This window comes from Nerophis ophidion, linkage group LG01, assembly GCF_033978795.1.
Source record: "Nerophis ophidion isolate RoL-2023_Sa linkage group LG01, RoL_Noph_v1.0, whole genome shotgun sequence".
Taxonomy (NCBI): Eukaryota; Metazoa; Chordata; class Actinopteri; order Syngnathiformes; family Syngnathidae; genus Nerophis; species Nerophis ophidion.
Window position 1 is genome coordinate 14658560 of NC_084611.1, and position 19144 is coordinate 14677703.

Genomic DNA, 19144 nt, shown 5'->3' on the forward strand with positions numbered 1-19144 from the left:
ACAGATGTAGCGACCAACTGTAGTTACTGACAGTGGTTTTATGAAGTGTTCCTGAGCCCATGTGGTGATATCCTTCACACACCAATGTCGCTTTTTGATGCAGTACCGCCTGAGGGATCAAAAGTCCGTAATATCATCGCTTACGTGCAGTGATTTCTCCAGATTCTCTGAACTTTTTGATGATTTTACGGACCGTAGATGGTAAAATCCCTAAATTCCTTGCAATAGCTCGTTGAGAAATGTTGTTCTAAAACTGTTCGACAATTTGCTTACAAATTGGTGACCCTCACCCCATCCTTGTTTGGGAATTACTTAGCATTTCATGGAAGCTGCTTTTATACCCAATCATGGCACCCACCTGTTCCCAATTAGTCTGCACACCTGTGGGATGTTTGATGACAGTATTTATTGCCACCTTTCCCAACTTCTTTCTCACGATGTTGCTGGCATCAAATTCTAAAGTTAATGAATATTTGCACACAAACATTTTTTATCAGTTTGAACATCAAATATGTTGTCTTTGTAGCATATTCAACTGAATATGGGTTGAAAATAATTTGCAAATCATTGTATTCCGTTTATATTTACATATAACACAATTTCCCAAGTCATATGGAAACAGGGTTTGTATACGTAAATATGTGTGTATATGTATGTACAGTATATATATATTGTGTGTGTGTATGTATATATGTATATATTCATACATACATGTGTGTATTTATATATATATGTATATATGTGTGTGTATATATACATGTATGTGTGTGTATATATGTATATGCGTGTATATATACACACATACACATGTATATATACATACATGTGTGTGTGTATATCCACACGTATGTGTATATATATATACATATATATATGTACTGTATACTTATATATGTATACATACATGTGTGTATATGTATGTATAGTATATATATTGTGTGTATGTATATACATATATGTATACACACACATACATACTGTACATATATATGTACATAAGTGTGTATATGTATGTATAGTATATATATTGGGTGTATATCTATATATGTGTGTGTGTTTGTGTATATACTGTATATATATATATATATATACATATATATATATATAAATACATATTTAGGGCTATATAAGTAAACATTGATTGATTGATTGATATACAGTATGTAGTGTATATATACAATATATTTGTGTGTGTGTATACAGTATGTGTGTGTATATGTATGTATGTATGTATGTATGTAAATATGAATAAATGTGTATGTAAATATGTATATATTAGTATCCATGCATATGGATACTAATATATACATACATGTGTGTGTATATCCACACGTATGTGTGTATATATATATATATTATATATACTATACATATATATACACACATACATACTTATACATGTATATATACATGTATGTGTGTATATGTATGTATAGTATATATATTATATATATACACACAAATACACACTGTACATATATACGTATATGTACATAAATGTGTGTATATGTATGTACAATATATATAGTGTGTATATATGTGTGTGTGTGTGTGTGTATATATATATATATACAGTATATAGTGGGCATATACACTATATTTGTGTGTGTGTGTATACAGTATGTGTTTGTATACATATATATGTATGTATATATGTAAATTTGAATAAATGTGTATGTGTATGTAAATATGTATATATTAGTATCCATGCATATATTTGCTTCGATCACCTGTTGTTTTTCTAAAGCGACACACGGGTGACTACTGGTGTGAGGTCTAAAGAGAGAGTTGATGTCACTTTCCAGTCGGGGCGATCAGATCCTGGAGGTGGACGCTGTCAACCTTCGCTTTGCGGCGCTCAGCGAGGCCTACGCCACCCTCAGTGAATGTGGTCCTGGTCCGGTCAGCCTCATCATTAGTCGTCACCCAAATCCCAGGGTAAGCTTCCTTCCACTTTCTACACCAGAATCACTCAGATTTTTAGGTTTAAACAAACAAACGTAGCTAAAAAAAATCAAGCATAAAACATTAGCATGTTCATGATTGCATAGGACGTAGGACATGTTAGCGTACTTTTTAACTTAGCGCCAAGTATCAAAATTAATCATTTTTAGGAATACACATCCATCCATCCATCCATTTTCTACCACTTGTATACAGTATTAGCTAAAAAGCCAGGATAAAACGTTAGCATCCTAACATCACTAAGCTATTGTAAGAGACATTAGCATACTTTTAAAATGGTGCCAAGTATCAAAATCTATAATTTGTAACTGAAAACATATATAATTAGCTGAAAAGCTAGCATTAAACGTTAGCATGTTAACATTAGCAAGCTGATATAAGAGATGTTAACATACTTTTGAGGGGACACCAAGCCTCAAAATCTATAATTTTTAGGTATAAACATACAAAACTAGCTGAAAAGCCAGCATAAAACGTTAGCATGCTAACATTGCAATGCTAATACAAGAGACAATAGCATTCTTTCAAGTGGAGAACCAAGCATAAAATTCATGATTTTTATGTTTAAACATACAAATTTAACTAAAAAGCTAGCATAAATCATTAGCATGCTCACGTTTGCATGATGACATAGGACAGCTTAGCGTACATTTAAAATAGCGCCAAGTATCAAAATCCATAATTTTCTGCTTTAAACACGAAATTAGCTAAAAAGCTAGTTTAAAATTGTTAGCATGCTAACTGCACTGTGCAAATATAAGAGACATTAACATTCTTCTAAGATGTCGCTAAGTATCAAAATCTATAATTTTTAAGTGTAAACATACAAAATTATCTGAAAAGCTAGCATAAAACATTAGCATGCTAACATTAGCATCATTTTAATATGACACCAAGCATCAAAACCTATAATTTTTAGGTATAAACATACAAAATTAGCTGAAAAGCTAGCATAGAACATCAGCATGCTAATATTACCATGCTAATATAAGAGACAATAGTATTCTTTCTAGTGGATAACGAAGCATCAAATTCATGATCTTTAGATTTAAAAATACAAATTTAGCTAAAAAGCTAGCATAAATCATTATCATGCTTACGTTTGCATGATGACATAGAACAGCTTAGCGTACTTCTAAAATAGTGGCAAGTATCAAAATCCATCATTTTTAAACAAACAAACTTAGCTAAAAAGCTAGGATAAAATTTTAGCATGCTAACGGCACTATGCTAATATAAGAGACATTAGCATTCTTTTAAGATGGCGCCAAGTATCAAAATCTATAAATCTTAGGTATAAACATACAAACTTAACTGAAAAGCTAGCATAAAATATTACCATGCTGATATAAGAGACGTTAGCTCACTTTTAAGATGACACCAAGCATCAAAATCTATAAATCTTAGGTATAAACATACAAACTTAACTGAAAAGCTAGCATAAAATATTACCATGCTGATATAAGAGACGTTAGCTCACTTTTAAGATGACATCAAGCATCAAAATCTATAATTTTTAGGTATAAACATAAAAAATTAGCTGAAAAGCTAGCATAAAACATTAGCATGCTAACATAAGAGAAAATAGCTTTCTTTCAAGTGAAGAACAAAGCATCAAATTCATGATTTTTAGGTTTAAACATACAAATTTAGCTAGAAAGATAGCATAAATCATTAGCATGCTTACGTTTGCATGATGACATAGAACAGCTTAGCGTATGTCTAAAATAGCGCCAAGTTTCAAAATCCCTCATTTTGGGATTTAAACATACAAAATTAGCTAAACAGGTAGGATAAAATTTTAGCATGCTAACAGCACTTTTGTAATACAAGAGACATTAGCATACTTCTAAGATGGCGCCAAGTATCAAATTCTATAATTCTTATGTATAAACTTAACTGAAAAGCTAGCATAAAATATTAGCATGCGGCTATAAGCGACATTAGCGTTATTTCAAGTGGAGAACCAAGCCTCAAATTCAGGATTTTTAGGTTTAAACATACAAATTTAGCTAAAAGGCTAGCATAAATCATGAGCGAGCTCACGTTTGCATGATGACATAGGACAGCTTAGCGTACTTCTAAAATAGCGCCAAGTATCAAAATCCATCATTTTTGGGTTTAAACATACATAATTAGCTAAAATGCAAGGATAAAATTTTAGCATGCTAATGGCACTATGCTAATATAAGAGACATAAGAATACTTCTAAGATGGCGCCAAGTATCAAAATCTATCATTTTTATTTGTAAACATAAAAAATTAGCTAAAAAGCTAGCATGCTGATATAAGAGACGTAAGCATACTTCCAAGATAGCATACTTCCAAGATGGCGCCAAGTATCAAAACCTATCATTTTTATGTACAAGCATATACATTTAGGTAAAAAGGTTACATAAAACATTAGCTAAAATTAGCATGCTGATATAAGAGACGTTGGCATAGGGCTGGGCGATATGGCCTTTTATGAATATCTCGATATTTTTTTGCCATATCGCGATACATGATATATAACTCGATATTTTGCCTTAGCCTTGAATGAACATTTGATGGATATAATCACAGCAGTATGATGATTGTATGTGTCTACATTCAAACATTCTTCTTCATACTGCATTAACATATGCTACTTTTAAACTTTCATGCAGAGAAGGAAATCACAACTAAGTCAATTGACCAAAACTAAATTTATTAAACAGTTATTAAGCAGTGGCACAAACACGTCATTTTCAAAACAGAAAGTGCAAGATTGTCAGAGACATTTTAAAACAAGCTCTTAGTGCACTTTTGTGCATGATGTCACACAAGATATTTCAATAAGTGTCAAATAAAAATGAGCTGCATAATTGGAAATTAAATAGTGTATGTCCTTCACTATGTGGTAGGTTACTGCGGACGTTATCTCCTTCTGTTGTTGACTATCTTTTTCATACGGTGTTGATGTAGAAATAGTTGCTTCGGCATTTTGTTGGTGTGGCACCGAACGGAGATGTTGACATGCGGAGTTTCAAACACTCCTTATTCTATGGCGGGTGACTTTTCAAATGATGCTACATTAGCAGTGCTGCTACTTTTTCTTGCATAATTATTCAACATCTTCCTGCTTGAATCCAAACCACCATCAGATGACGATTTTTGGGTTTAATCATACAAAATTAGCTAAAAAGGCTTTAAAAAACGTTAGCATGCTAACATTACTATGCTAATACAACCTAGACCTTAGCATACTTCTAAGAAGACTTAAAATCCATTACAATGCATGATGGGGGAAAATGCAAGACTCTCCCCACACTTATCCGTGTTTGGTGTATTTTAGCTGCTTAAAATATGTGAATATGACATGTTATTTTGAATGTGACGGATACTACATTACAAAGAAAAAGGAATACTTCTCTACATACACACACGCACATATATATATATGTATATATAGTGTGTGTGTGTGTATATATATATATATACATACATACATACATATACGTACACTGTATGTGTGTGTATATACTGTATATATGTATATATATATATATGTGTGTGTGTGTATACATATATATGTATATAAATGTGTGTGTGTTTGTGTATATATGTATGTTTGTATATATATATATATATATATATATATATATATATATATATATATACTGATGCTGTATATATATGCGCAGGTCTGCAAACAATTATCAGTCAAAATGAGCCATTTCTTTTGTCAGGTATCCGAACAGGAAATGGACCATTTTATTGCTCGATCCACACACAGGAACAAAATGAAGAACCGACACTCCTCCAATGCTTCAGGTTTGAAACGGGCCGGCTCTCTGTGTTATGAAGACACACTTACGGAGGTTTAAATGCTAACATGAGCATAGTCAAGTTTACAGAATGTAGTAAAATTCTAGCATAAAACATTAACATGGTACAATTTACAGAACTTGTTAAAATGCTAGCATAAATCATTAGCATGCTAACATTAACGTGGTAAAATTTAGACAATATCGTAAAATGCTTGCATAAAATATTACGGTCAAATTTACAAAATATAGTCAAATTCTTGCATAACCATGCTAGCATTAACATGTTACAATTTACAGAATATAGTCAAATGCTAGCGTAACTCAATAGCACGGTAAAATGTACACAATATCGTAAAATGCTATCTCAAAATATTAAATTACTAACATTAGAATGTTCAAATTTACAGAACATAGTATAATGTTAGCATAAATCTTTAGCATGCAAACATTAGCATGGTAAAATTTACAGAATATCGTAAAATGCTAGCATAAAATATTAGCATGCTAACTTTAGCATGGTCAAATTTACAGAATATAGTAAAATGCTAGCGTAAATCCTTAGCATGCTAACATTAACCCGGTCAGATTTAAAAAATATAGTAAAATTCTTGCATAACCATGCTAACATTAACATGGTACAATATACAGAATGTAAGAAAATGCTAGCATAAATCATTAGCATGCTAACATTCGCATGGTAAAATTTACAGAATATTGAAAAATGCTATTTTAAAATATTAAATTACTAACATTAGCATTGTCAAAATTACAGAACATAGTAAAATGTTAGCATAAATCCTTAGCATGCTAACATTAGCATGGTCAAATTTACAGAATATTGTAAAATGCTAGCATAAAACATTAGCATGCTAACATTAGCATAGTGAAGTTTACAGAATGTAGTACAATTCTAGCAAAAAACATTTGCATGCTAACATTAACATGGTACAATTTACAGAATATAGTAAAATGCTAGCACAAATCATTAGCATGATAACCTTAACATGGTAAAATTTACACTATACAGAATTGACTATATTGTTAGCATAAAATGTTAGTGTGCTAATGTTAAAAATATATATTTAGAATTCTAAAGGATGAATGTACAGAATTGGCTGTAATATTAGCATAAAATGTTAGCATTCTTACATTAAAAATACATGTGTAGAATTTTAAAAGAATGAATTAAAGTATCTTTGCTCTTTTCGTTGTGCATGAAAAGGTTTTTGCTGCAAAAGTCCATCTGACAGCCCAGCAGAAGGACTTCATGCTCTCAGCTGGACCATGAAGAGGTTTCTGGACCCGGCCAGTCGAGTAAGTCATCAATGAAAGAAATAGTGACATCATTGAGTGATGGATGTCAAGTTCAGCGATCAGTGAGTGTGTGGCACACTCACCAGCTGCAGTGACATATCACATAAAATGAAATGGCAGGCTACATAAGATGAAGCGGCATATCACATAAAATGTTGTGGCAGGCTATATAAAATGAAGCGGCATATCAAATCAAATGAAGTGGCTGGTTACATAAAATAAATCGGCATATCACATTAAAATAAGTGGCGAGCTACATAAAATGATGTGGCTGGCCACATAAAATAAATCGGCATATTAAATAAAATGATGGCAGGCCTCTCGGTTGGTAGCGTGGCCGTGCCAGCAACTTGAGGGTTGCAGGTTCGATTCCCGCTTCTGCCATCCTAGTCACTGCCGTTGTGTCCTTGGGCAAGACACTTTACCCACCTGCTCCCAGTGCCACCCACACTGGTTTAAATGTAACATAGATATTGGGTTTCACTATGTAAAGCGCTTTGAGTCACTAGAGAAAAGCGCTATATAAATAAAATTCACTTCACTTAAAATAAAGCAGTGTATCACATAAAATGAAGCAGCAGGCTACATAAACTGATTCGGCATGCCGCGTAGAATAATGTGACGGGCCGCATAAATAATGTCACAGTCCACTTCAAATAATGTCACAGACCACATAAAATAATTAGACAGGCCACATAAAATAATCCAGGCGGTCACGTAAATTAATGCGACAGGCCATTTAAAATAATGCGATAGGCCACGTAAAATAATCCATCAGACCATGTAAAATAATGCGACAGGCCACGTAAATTATGCAATAGGCCACATAAAATAATACAGCGAACTACACAAAATTGTGCGACAGGCCACGAAAAATAATGTGACAGGCCACATAAAATATTCCAGCAGGCCACATAAACTAATGCGATAGACCACATAAAATAATCTAGCGGGCCACAGAAAATAAAGTGATAAATGCGATTAGCCACATAAGATGTTGCGACAGGCCACATAAAATAATGCGACAAGCCACATAAAATAATCCAGCAGGCCACGTAAAATAATGTGATAAACCACATAAAATCGAGCGGGCCACGTAAAATAATGCGATAAACCACATTAAATAATCCAGCGGGGCACATAAAGTGTTGTGACAGGCCACCTAAAATAATGCGACAGGCCACATAAAATAATGCGACAAGCCACATAAAATAATCCAGCAGGCCATGTAAAATAATGCGACGGGCCACACAAAATAATGCAATAGGTCGCATAAAATAATCCGGCAGACTACATAAAATAATGCGACAAATCACATAAAATAATGCGACAGGCCACATAAAATAATCCGACAAGCCACATAAAATAATCCAGCAGGCCATTTATAATGATACGATAAACCACATAAAATAATCCAGCGGGCCACGTAAAATAATGCGACAGGCCACTAAAAATAATCCAACAGGCCACATAAATAATGTGAACAACCACATAGAATAATCCAGCGGGCCACATAAAATAATGCGACAGGTCACGTAAAATAATCCAGCTGGCCACATAAAATAAAATGATAGGCCATATAAAATAATGCGATAACCCACATAAAATAATCCAGCAGACCATGTAAAATAATGCGACGGGCCACATAAATTAATGCAATAGGCCACATAGAATAATCCAGCAGGCCATATAAAATAATGCGACAGGGCACTTGAAATAATCCAGCAGGCCATGTAAAATAATGCGACGGGCCACATAAAATAATGCGACAGGCCACATATAATAATCCAGCGGGCCATGTGAAATAATGCGACGGGCCATGTAAAATAATGCGACAGGCCACTAAAAATAATCCAACAGGCCACGTAAAATAAAATGACAGGCCATTTAAAATAATGCGATAACCCACATAAAATAATCCAGCAGACCATGTAAAATAATGCGACGGGCCACATAAAAAAATGCAATAGGCCACGTCGAATAATCCAGCAGGTCATATAAAATAATGCGACGGGCCACGTAAAATAATGCGACAGGCCACATAAAATAATCCAGCAGTCCATATAAAATAATGCGACGGGCCACATAAAATAATCCAGCAGGCCAAATAAAATAATGCGACGGGCCAAGTAAAATAATGCGACAGGCCACATAAAATAATCCAGCAGGCCACATAAATAATGCAATAAACCACGTTAAATAATCCAGCGGGCTACATAAAATATTGCGACAGGCCACATAAAATAATGCAACAGGCCACGTAAAATAATGCGACAGGCCACATAAAAAATAATGCGACAGGCCACATAAAATAATCCAGTAGGCCACGTAAAATAATGCGACGGGCCACATACTATAATGCGATTGGCCACAAAAAAATAATGCGACAGCCCACATAACATAATGCGACTGGCCACAAAAATAATGCGACAGGCCAGATAAAATAATGCGACAAGCCACGTGAAATGATTAGGTGGGCCACGTAAAATAAAATCACGGGCCATATTTGTCCCTCGGGCCTTGAGTTTGTCACCTGTGTGCTACGCTTAAAAAAAGGTCAAGTTTGTTGTTTCTTTGTTTAGTGATGATTGTTTATCATGTATTATTTGTATTATTAGTATTATCATTATTATTATTATTATTATTATTATTTTATGGTGTTGTTTAGTGGTGATTGTTTATGGTACATTATTATTATCGTATTGTATAATGGTGATTGTGTATCATGTATTATTATTATTATTATTATTATTGTGTTGTGCCCCAGCAGAGTTCCCTGAGCTCGGAGACAGAAGTGTTGCTGACGTGTCAGGACTCAAACAGCCAGGAAGCCTTCAACACGTCCATGGAGGACATTGCAGCCCAGCAGCCTGAAGGTAACATTTGCTCATCACTTTTACTACTATGCATAAAATACATAATATTTGTCAAATATTATTGTTGTTGGATCATTCACATGTTATGAATCCTTTATTACACATGAAATACATATTATTTGTCAAACATTCTTGTCTTGACATCATTCATGTGTTATTAATCATTTATTATATTTATATGTATTAGTGATATATTCCTCCCTTTAGATCATTCCCCATCCACACAAAACAATTCTAGATCCCAAATTTCTAACTTTCGAGGTATTTCCCAGGTGATAAGAACAGTTTTTGGTGAGTTGACTACAGCGACCCTCCAAAGACTTAGACGCATCAAACCCAAGCCCAAGTTTTCTGAGTCTGCTTTCAACAGATGAACTCAGAGCACCAAGGGAGTTCTTCATCAGGGGGATCTTTTTATCAAGAGCAAAGATCAAAGTTTCCATTTTGTTCGGATAGCTGAAGGAAATTCAAAGATCCTTGCAAAGATCAAATACTTCTCCGCGTTATCAGTGAGCCCTCGTTAAAAATCACCCCTTGGTTTGTAACCTCAGTTCTAAGGTCAATTGTCAAAGTATACGATTGACCTTAGAACTGACAGAGGTTGACTGAGGTCAGTTCTGGTAGCCACATTCTGTGCAGTCTTAAAGGGGAACATTATCACAATTTCAAAAGGGTTAAAAACAATAAAAATCAGTTCCCAGTGGCTTGTTGTATTTTTTGAAGTTTTTTTCAAAATTTTACCGGTCTCGGAATATCCCTAAATAAAGCTTTAAAGTGCCTTATTTTCGGCTCTTTGCGAAGACACGGGCCATTTCCCTGTGACGTCACACAGTGCTGCCAATATAAACAAACAATGGTAATACCACAGCAAGATATAGTGTCATTAGCTCGGATTCAAACTTGGATTTCAGCAACTTAAGCGATTCAACAGATTACGCATGTATTGAAACAGATGGTTGGAGTATGAAAATATTGAAGAAGAAACTGAAGCTATTGAGTGAATAGCTATTGACGCTATTCATAGCCATAACATGGCCGAATAGCTGCGTTAGCATTGTCGGTAAAATGTGCGGACCAAACGATCAGGTCTTTCGCATCTTTTGACACTGGAGCAACTTAAATCCGTCGATTGGTAAGTGTTTTTTTCGCATTAAATGCGGGTGGAAGGAAACGTAATATAGTTGCAAATGCATCAACAGGTTATCCATACATCTCTGTTCCATGTCTGCTTTAGCACCGCCGGTAAATAGCATGTTAGCATCGATTAGCGTAGCATGTTAGCGTCGATTAGCTGGTAGTCAACATCAACAAAACTCACCTTTGTGATTTCGTTGACTATTGTTGCAAATGCATTTGCAGGTTATCCATACATCTCTGTGCTTTGTCTGCCTTAGCATCGCCGGTCAAATGTGGAGACACTCTGGCACATTCAATGGGGGTCTGGCGGCAGACACTTTGGCATCTTCGGGCCAGTGGTGCAACTTGAATCCCTCCCTGTTAGTGTTGTTACACCCTCCGACAACACACCGACGAGGCATGATGTCTCCAAGGTCCCAAAAAATAGTCAAAAAAACGGAAAATAACAGAGCTGAGACCCAGTGTGGAAAATGAAAATGGTGGGTGTGTTAACTCGGCGACGTCACATTCTGACGTCAGCGCCTCCAGCGCGATTAACAGAAAGGCGTTTAATTCGCCAAAATTCACCCATTTAGAGTTCGGAAATCGGTTAAAAAAATAGATGGTCTTTTTTCTGCACCATCAAGGTATATATTGACGCTTGCATAGGTCTGGTGATAATGTTCCCCTTTAAGTCGTTTTAGAGTTGTTGAAACATGTGAAAACAGAATTACAATAGTGAATGTCAGGCGACATGAACGACATGATCATTTCCAGATCCCACATTTTTCACTTTCGAGATATTTCTCAGGTGATAAGAACAGTTTTTGGTGAATTGACGACAGCGACCCTCCAAAGACTTTGACGGATCAAGCCCAAGTTTTCTGAGACTGCTTTCAACAGATGCACCTAGAGTTCTTCATCCGATGGATCTTTTTATCAAGAACAAAGAGTTTCTGTTTTGTTCGAATTTCTCTGAAGGAAATTCAAAGACCCTTACTCAATTTGCAAAGATCAAATACTTCTCCGTGTTATCAGCGAGCCCCAGTTACAAACCACACCTTGGTTGGTAACCTCAGTTCTAAGGTCAGTCGTATACTTTGACGATTGACCTTAGAACTGACATAACTGAGCATGCATTGGGGAAAAAAGGAATGGAAAATAAAACATTAAGAAGAATTATTGGAAAAGAAAGAACTGATATTGTGTGTTGTAGACAAACGTGCTTCTAACGTGAAGCTGCTTCTTATCTCCAGGAATGTCTGCACCTGGAACTGAGGTGGACAATGACACGGTTTACGGAGCAGCGGACACAGTTCCCCACCACGGCAAGATGTTCGGCAGCGTGCGGAGCCCACTGCTCCGTCAGCGCAGGATCCTGCGTTACGAGGACGAGCTGGGCAGAGAGGAAGACTCTACAACGTCTTCTTTCGACGTGGAAGACGAGGGCGGCAGCCGACGTGTGAATGACGATGTCGCCCGTTTCAACGAAGGCTCCGAAGCGGCCCCTTCAGAGTCGGCCTTCACGCCGATCGGTTGCTTTGCGGAGGGCAAAGCAGGCCGGGAAGACGGACGGCTGCCGGCGATGGACGGTGAAGTGACGCTGGTCAGAAGCAGTAGGAGTGCTGAATCTCTAAACTCTACTGAACAGCGGACGTCCTCTCCAGACCAGACCAAGATCACGTTTAATGATCCGCAGTGTGGGAACAAATCCGCGGCTGTAAGCAGCTTGAAACTCGACACAAGTGAACTTTTGGGGGTTTGTACTCTGGAGACCGTGACCCTGACGAGAAGTAAGGACGAATCTTTTGGGCTGGACCTGGAGATCACGGCGTCCCCTCTGAAAGTTGTCGTCAATGGCTTAAAGTGTGGCGGAGCCGCAGAGAGGGTATGTACACATAGACGTACGTCAATCAATATCCTTTCTTTAAGTGTTTTAAAGGGGAACATTATCACAATTTCAAAAGGGTTAAAAACAATAGAAATCAGTTCCCAGTGCCTTGTTTTATTTTTCGAAGTTTTTTAAAAAATTTTACACCTCCCGGAATATCCCTGAAAAAGGCTTTAAAGTTCTTGATTTTCGCTATTTGCGATGCGACTTTCCATTTCCCTGTGACGTCATACAGTGCTGCCAATACAAACAACATGGCGGTTACCACAGCAAGTTATAGCGACATTAGCTCGGATTCAGACTCGGATTTCAGCGGCTTAAGCGATTCAACAGATTAGGCATGTATTGAAACAGATGGTCGGAGTATGGAGGCAGATAGCGAAAACGAAATTGAAGAAGAAACTGAAGCTATTGCGCGAATAGCTATTGACGCTATTCGGCCATAGCATGTGTGTACCTAATGAAGTGGCCCATAGCATGGCTGCCTTATTAGCATCGCCGGTAAAATGTGCGGACCAAACGATCAGGACTTTCGCATCTTGTGACACTGGAGCAACTTAAATCTGTCGATTGGTAAGTGTTTGTTTCGCATTAAATGTGGGTATCTAGTTTCAAATGTACATACAGCTAGCGTAAATAGCATGTTAGCATGTTAGCATCGATTAGCGTAGCATATTAGCATCGATTAGCTGGCAGTCATGCTGCGACCAAATATGTATGATTAGCACATAAGTCAACAACATCAACAAAACTCACCTTTGTGATTTTGTTGACTTAATCGTTGAAAATGCATCTGCAGGTTATCCATACATCTCTGTGCCATGTCTGTCTTAGCATCGCCGGTAAAATGTGCAGACACTCTGGCACATTCAATGGGGGTCTGGCGGAAGATTTATTTCCAGCGGTGCAACTTGAATCCCTCCCTTTTAGTGTTGTTACACCCTCCGACAACACACCGACGAGGCATGATGTCTCCAAGGTTCCAAAAAATAGTCGAAAAAACGGAAAATAACAGAGCTGAGACCCGGTGTTTGTAACGTGAAAATGAAAATGGCGGGTGTGTTACCTCGGTGACGTCACGTTCTGACGTCATCGCTACAAGACCGATAAACAGAAAGGTGTTTAATTTGCCAAAATTCACCCATTTAGAGTTCGGAAATCGGTTAAAAAAATACATGGTCTTTTTTCTGCAACATCAATGTATATATTGACGCTTGCATAGGTTTGGTGATAATGTTCCCCTTTAAGGTGTGGCGGAGCCGCAGAGAGGGTATGTACACGTACACGCACAACAATCGATCAATATACTTTTTTTCACTTGTAGTGACGGAGTCGAAGACAATGATTGTAGTTGGGGTATGTGTTTCCTTGTCAGGGCCAATGACTAAAACTTCGGTCTCGTCCTGGTTAAGCTGTAAAAAGTGATCTGCCATCCAGGACTTCATATCAAAAATGCAATTAAAAAGAGTATCAATCGGTCTTGTTAAGTTCCACTCTTCTACTCCAAAAAGGACCCACGGACAATTCACGATTTCCAATCGATCGACTTTTTATTTTCCAACTTGAAGCATTGTTGGTTTCATTTCAGTTGATCTTCAAATAATCCTCAGCGGGTTGGAAACCTATAAACCAGTGGTCTCCAACCACCGGGCCGCAGAATAATTTTTTATTTAAAAAAATAAAATAAAAAAATTATTATTATTATTTTTTTTTAAAATCAACATTAAAAACACAATATGCACTTACAATTAGTGCAACAACCACAAAAACCTCCCTTTTTCATGACAAAAACGTCCCTTTTTCATGACAAAGAAGAAAAAAAAAAAAGGACACTAGCAACACAGTAGAAAGATAAGGGATTTCCCATAATTATCCTAGTAAATGTGTCTAAAAACATCGGAATTTTTTTTTTAACTTGATTTTTTATTTCAAATTTTTTCTAGTCCGTCGCTTTTAATATCCTCAAACACGAATCTTTCATCCTTGCTTAAATTAATAGGGAAATTGTCGTTTTCTCGGTCCGAATAGCTCTTTTTGTTGGAGGCTCCCATTAAAAACAATGTGAGGATGTGAGGAGCCATCAACGGGTGACGTCATCGTCTGCAACTTCCGGTAAAGGCAGGGCTTTTCTCTTAGCGACCAAAAGTTGCGAACTTCATCGTCGATGTTCTCTACTAAATCCTTTCAGCAAAAATATGGCAATATCGCAAAATGATCAAGTATGACACATAGAATGGACCTGCTATCCCTGTTCGAATAAGAAAATCTCATTTCAGTAGGCCTTTATGGTGAACTACACAGCTGATAAACACACAACTACTCCAGAAGGTATGACGGACTCCTTCGTGGGTGTGACACCGCTTGTCTCCTTCTAGGGATGGAAAGGCGTCTTGTGTCCTGGCGACGAGATCGTGACCATTGGTGAAACCCTGGTGAGCGCCTCCAGCTACCAGGAAATCTGTGAACTCATGCAGAACCTTCCTATGACGCTGTCTTTGGAAGTGAAGAAACCTGTCTCAGGTGAGCCCTTCTTATGTGGTCTCGCTACATGAACACACCTCCTCGCAGAACCAGTGGTGTGGCTTCCACCCTTGTCATTGTTGGGCTCGACGAGGCTGCTATGGAACCTTAAATGCTGATCATTTAGGAGCAACTCTCCCTCTCTCCCCTCCTTAAAGCAGCATCCATGCATCTGGCTTTCTATCCATGGTGACTATTTTGGCTGTTTTGTTCCCAGTAATCAATGCTAGCTTATATCCCCGCATGCCTTTTATTAATAGGTCATTTTGAGTTCTGTAGATTTGACCTAGCATAGACGTTGCTTTTGGTAGCATAGACTTCACTCTGGGACCTGGTAACAAGATGTCAACTTGTTTCGTAGAGTAAAACATTACAGGGGTGTAATGGTACGTGGATTTGTCAACAGACTTTTTAAGCTTGATTGATTTAATATTTTAATAGGCGAAACAATGTAACACAGCACATTAACATTTAAAATGCTGCGTCTAACAGGTGCATCCAAAAGAGTCCACACAGTCCTGTTTGCGCTGGGGTCCTATTCAGTTTGTAGCCATACCGTGTTTTCCGGACTATAGAGCGCACCGGTATGTAAGCCGCACCCACAAATTTGAAAAGAAAAACATATTAACATTAAAAATGCTGCGTCCAACAGGTGCATCCAAAAGAGTCCACACAGTCCTGTTTCCGCTGGGGTCCTATTCAGTTTGCAGCCATACCGTGTTTTCCGGACTATAGAGCGCACCGGTATATATGCCGCACCCACAAATTTCAAAGGAAAAACATATTTTTCCATATAAAAGGCCACAGATAATATATATACATTGTGAAATGAGTTATTTACACATAAATATTCTGTAAATGTTTATTTACTTACCTTAATTGTTTTCAAACACGGCAGTAAAACGGCTGATCAAACAAAACAGAAGTCACCGTCATGGACCCACAGGCTGCGCTAGCTCGCTCTCCAATCAGCTAACCAGACTCAATAGCTCCATGGTGACGTTTGGTGAATTTACTGAGGAATTTGTGAAAGTGAAACAACACAAAAAGAATGCCATCGTAAGTTAATAATACTAACACAGATACTTGTAAGCGTGTTGGCACATTAGCTAATGCTAACGAAGCCAGCTTAATTAAATTCTGATAGCAGGTACAAATATGCATGAAAACACCCAAGGGAAATTTTAGTAAGTAAGAATTGTTTTAGTTGTAAATCTTACAAATGAACAGGGGTTAGTGCATGCGCCTCACAATACGAAGGTCCTGAGTAGTCCTGGGTTCAATCCTGGGCTTGGGATCTTTCTGTGTGGAGTTTGCATGTTCTCCCCGTGACTGTGTGGGTTCTCTCCGGGTACTCCGGGTTCCTCCCACCGCCAAAAACATGCACCTGGGAATAGGTTGATTGGCAACACTAAATTGTCCTTAGTGTGTGAATGTTGTCTGTCTATCTGTGTTGGCCCTGCCATGAGGTGGCGACTTGTCCAGGGTGTACCCCGCCTTCTGCCCGAATGCAGCTGAGATAGGCTTCAGCACCCCAAAAGGGACAAGCAGTAGGATATGGATGGCCATGCAAGGCCTTAGAACGCCTTAGAAGAGGGTGCGGGTAATTTGTGGATTTTTCTTTACCAACTTCCATAATAAAAATAGCTTTTAAAAAACGCAAGCAAATACACCTAGAAGGTGTTTTTATTGTTATGGCAAAGGTGCCATATTTTGGATGAGTTCGCTTGCTGCAGGTGCGGCAGTGTCCTTCCATTTCGTGCTTTCAAACTGGAAGTAGAGTTACGTTTTGTCTTATCGCCGTCCATAGCGGAACTACTCATTTGGATTCTTCATTCATCACTCCAGGCAAGTTTCTAAGTTTTACAATATAACTAAAACAAATCTTCCTTACTATAGCGTCCCATGTGTGATGTCTGCAGAGGTGTTTTCATGCAAATTGTAATGTAATGACGCTAGCGTCATTAGCCTTAGCTAATATTCTAACACGTTTACGAGTGCCTGTGTTAGTTTTATTAACTTAGAATGGCATTCTTTTCAGTTTCACAAATTCCTCAGTAAAATCATTAGAACTGTTCGTGCGAAACAATATTAATTTAGTTGACTTAAAATTACCACTTATTTTCCCTTGACTCAGGACACCATAAAAAGTTTTAAAAATTCTAAAATCCAATCATTTGAATCCATGGACTTAGAATGTCTTAAATGCCATCTAACTCTCATAAAAAGTCTTAAGTACGACGTTGAAAAGTCTTACAAATATGATCGAAAACAAATACCTAAACTTCAGTCCCGCTTTTAAATGTTTGGATTTTTGAGGCCACTAATCATGAATAAAAACAAAACTAAAGTACCTGGTCAGTATTTGTTGGACAAATATATATCGTGAAAGACCGGCACAACTTTACAGGGATAGGGACGGCGTGGCGCAGTGGGAGAGTGGCCGTGCGCAACCCGAGGGGCCCTGGTTCAAATCCCACCTAGTACCAACCTCGTCATGTCCGTTGTGTCCTGAGCAAGACACTTCACCCTTGCTCCTGATGGGTGCTGGTTGGCGCCTTGCATGGCAGCTCCCTCCATCAGTGTGTGAATGTGTGTGTGAATGGGTAAATGTGGAAGTAGTGTCAAAGCGCTTTGAGTACCTTGAAGGTAGAAAAGCGCTATACAAGTACAACCCATTTATCATTTAACCCATTTATTTGTATTTTTTTCTTCTTATGGGTCTTAAATAGTTTTCTTGATGGTCATTAAAAAGTCTTCAATTTGACTTGTCAAAAATTGCAGAGACCCTGCCTTGACTAACTTAGGACGATAAAGAATCAAAACAAAAGCACATTGACTGAAACAAACAAAATGATTTGACAAAACCAGACAAACGTGTTGATAGAGACAAAATCCAATCATATTCAAATAGTTTTTTTAGGCGTTTGGGACAAGTTATCCAGTCACAGTAGCCTGTGGGAGGGAAACTACAGAGGAGATCCAATCAGAACTACCGTCTGTGTATCGTTACAAACCTCAACACAATATGTCTTCCACGCCTGGAAGAAAGAGAAGACATATGGACGCACTTCAAACAGGAAACCTTGTAAAAACCATGTGGCTCCATTTTCTCCCGTAAAAAAAGAAGTGGGCCAAAGCTAACATTTCCAAATGACTCATACTGTACCGGTAAAGATGGTAGAGCAGGACTTAGACTACTTCTACACCATGGACGAGCCAATTTAAAAGGCAACATAGCCGTTTAATCGATGTACTCGGCACACTGTTCTGATATTTATTGCACATTTTTACAACCCGGGAGAGCAGATTTTTTATTTTTCATGGTAACACACAATATACGTTAGTTTTATATCACTGGTTGCTGTACTTAAACAGGACTGTGGCCAAGATGCCAAACATTGTGCACACTCGGTGTGATTATACGCAGTCTGGAATAAAACTAGTTTGTTTCTTAGTATGACCATTTTAGTCATATATTATTCAACATTTTAAAGAAAAATGCTTAATTTAAGCTAAAATAACACACAATCAGGTTACTGTGAAATGTACTTATTGAAATATTTATGGAGGGCTGGTCTTGTTGTAAATTTAGTTTTTAAGATGCTCTGCAATAACCCTCATAAAAGTGGTTTCGAGACAACTTCGCAGACAAAGTTTACTGTTATTTT

General features: G+C 37.4%; 1 protein-coding gene across 8 annotated transcripts in view; it reads left to right on the top strand.

Moving 5' to 3' along the window:
* Window positions 1-19144, top strand: part of pdzd2 (PDZ domain containing 2) — an 85823-nt gene that overhangs the window by 59949 nt on the left and 6730 nt on the right. For 7 of the 8 annotated variants that reach the window (XM_061896753.1, XM_061896771.1, XM_061896780.1 and 4 more), the window contains 6 exons: window positions 1806-1938; window positions 5676-5760; window positions 6979-7070; window positions 9838-9946; window positions 12319-12950; window positions 15329-15473. In XM_061896753.1, coding sequence (XP_061752737.1) covers window positions 1806-1938; window positions 5676-5760; window positions 6979-7070; window positions 9838-9946; window positions 12319-12950; window positions 15329-15473 — 1196 coding nt within the window. The remainder of the gene's footprint in view (window positions 1-1805; window positions 1939-5675; window positions 5761-6978; window positions 7071-9837; window positions 9947-12318; window positions 12951-15328; window positions 15474-19144) is intronic. The other variant, XM_061896761.1, reaches the window with a different exon arrangement.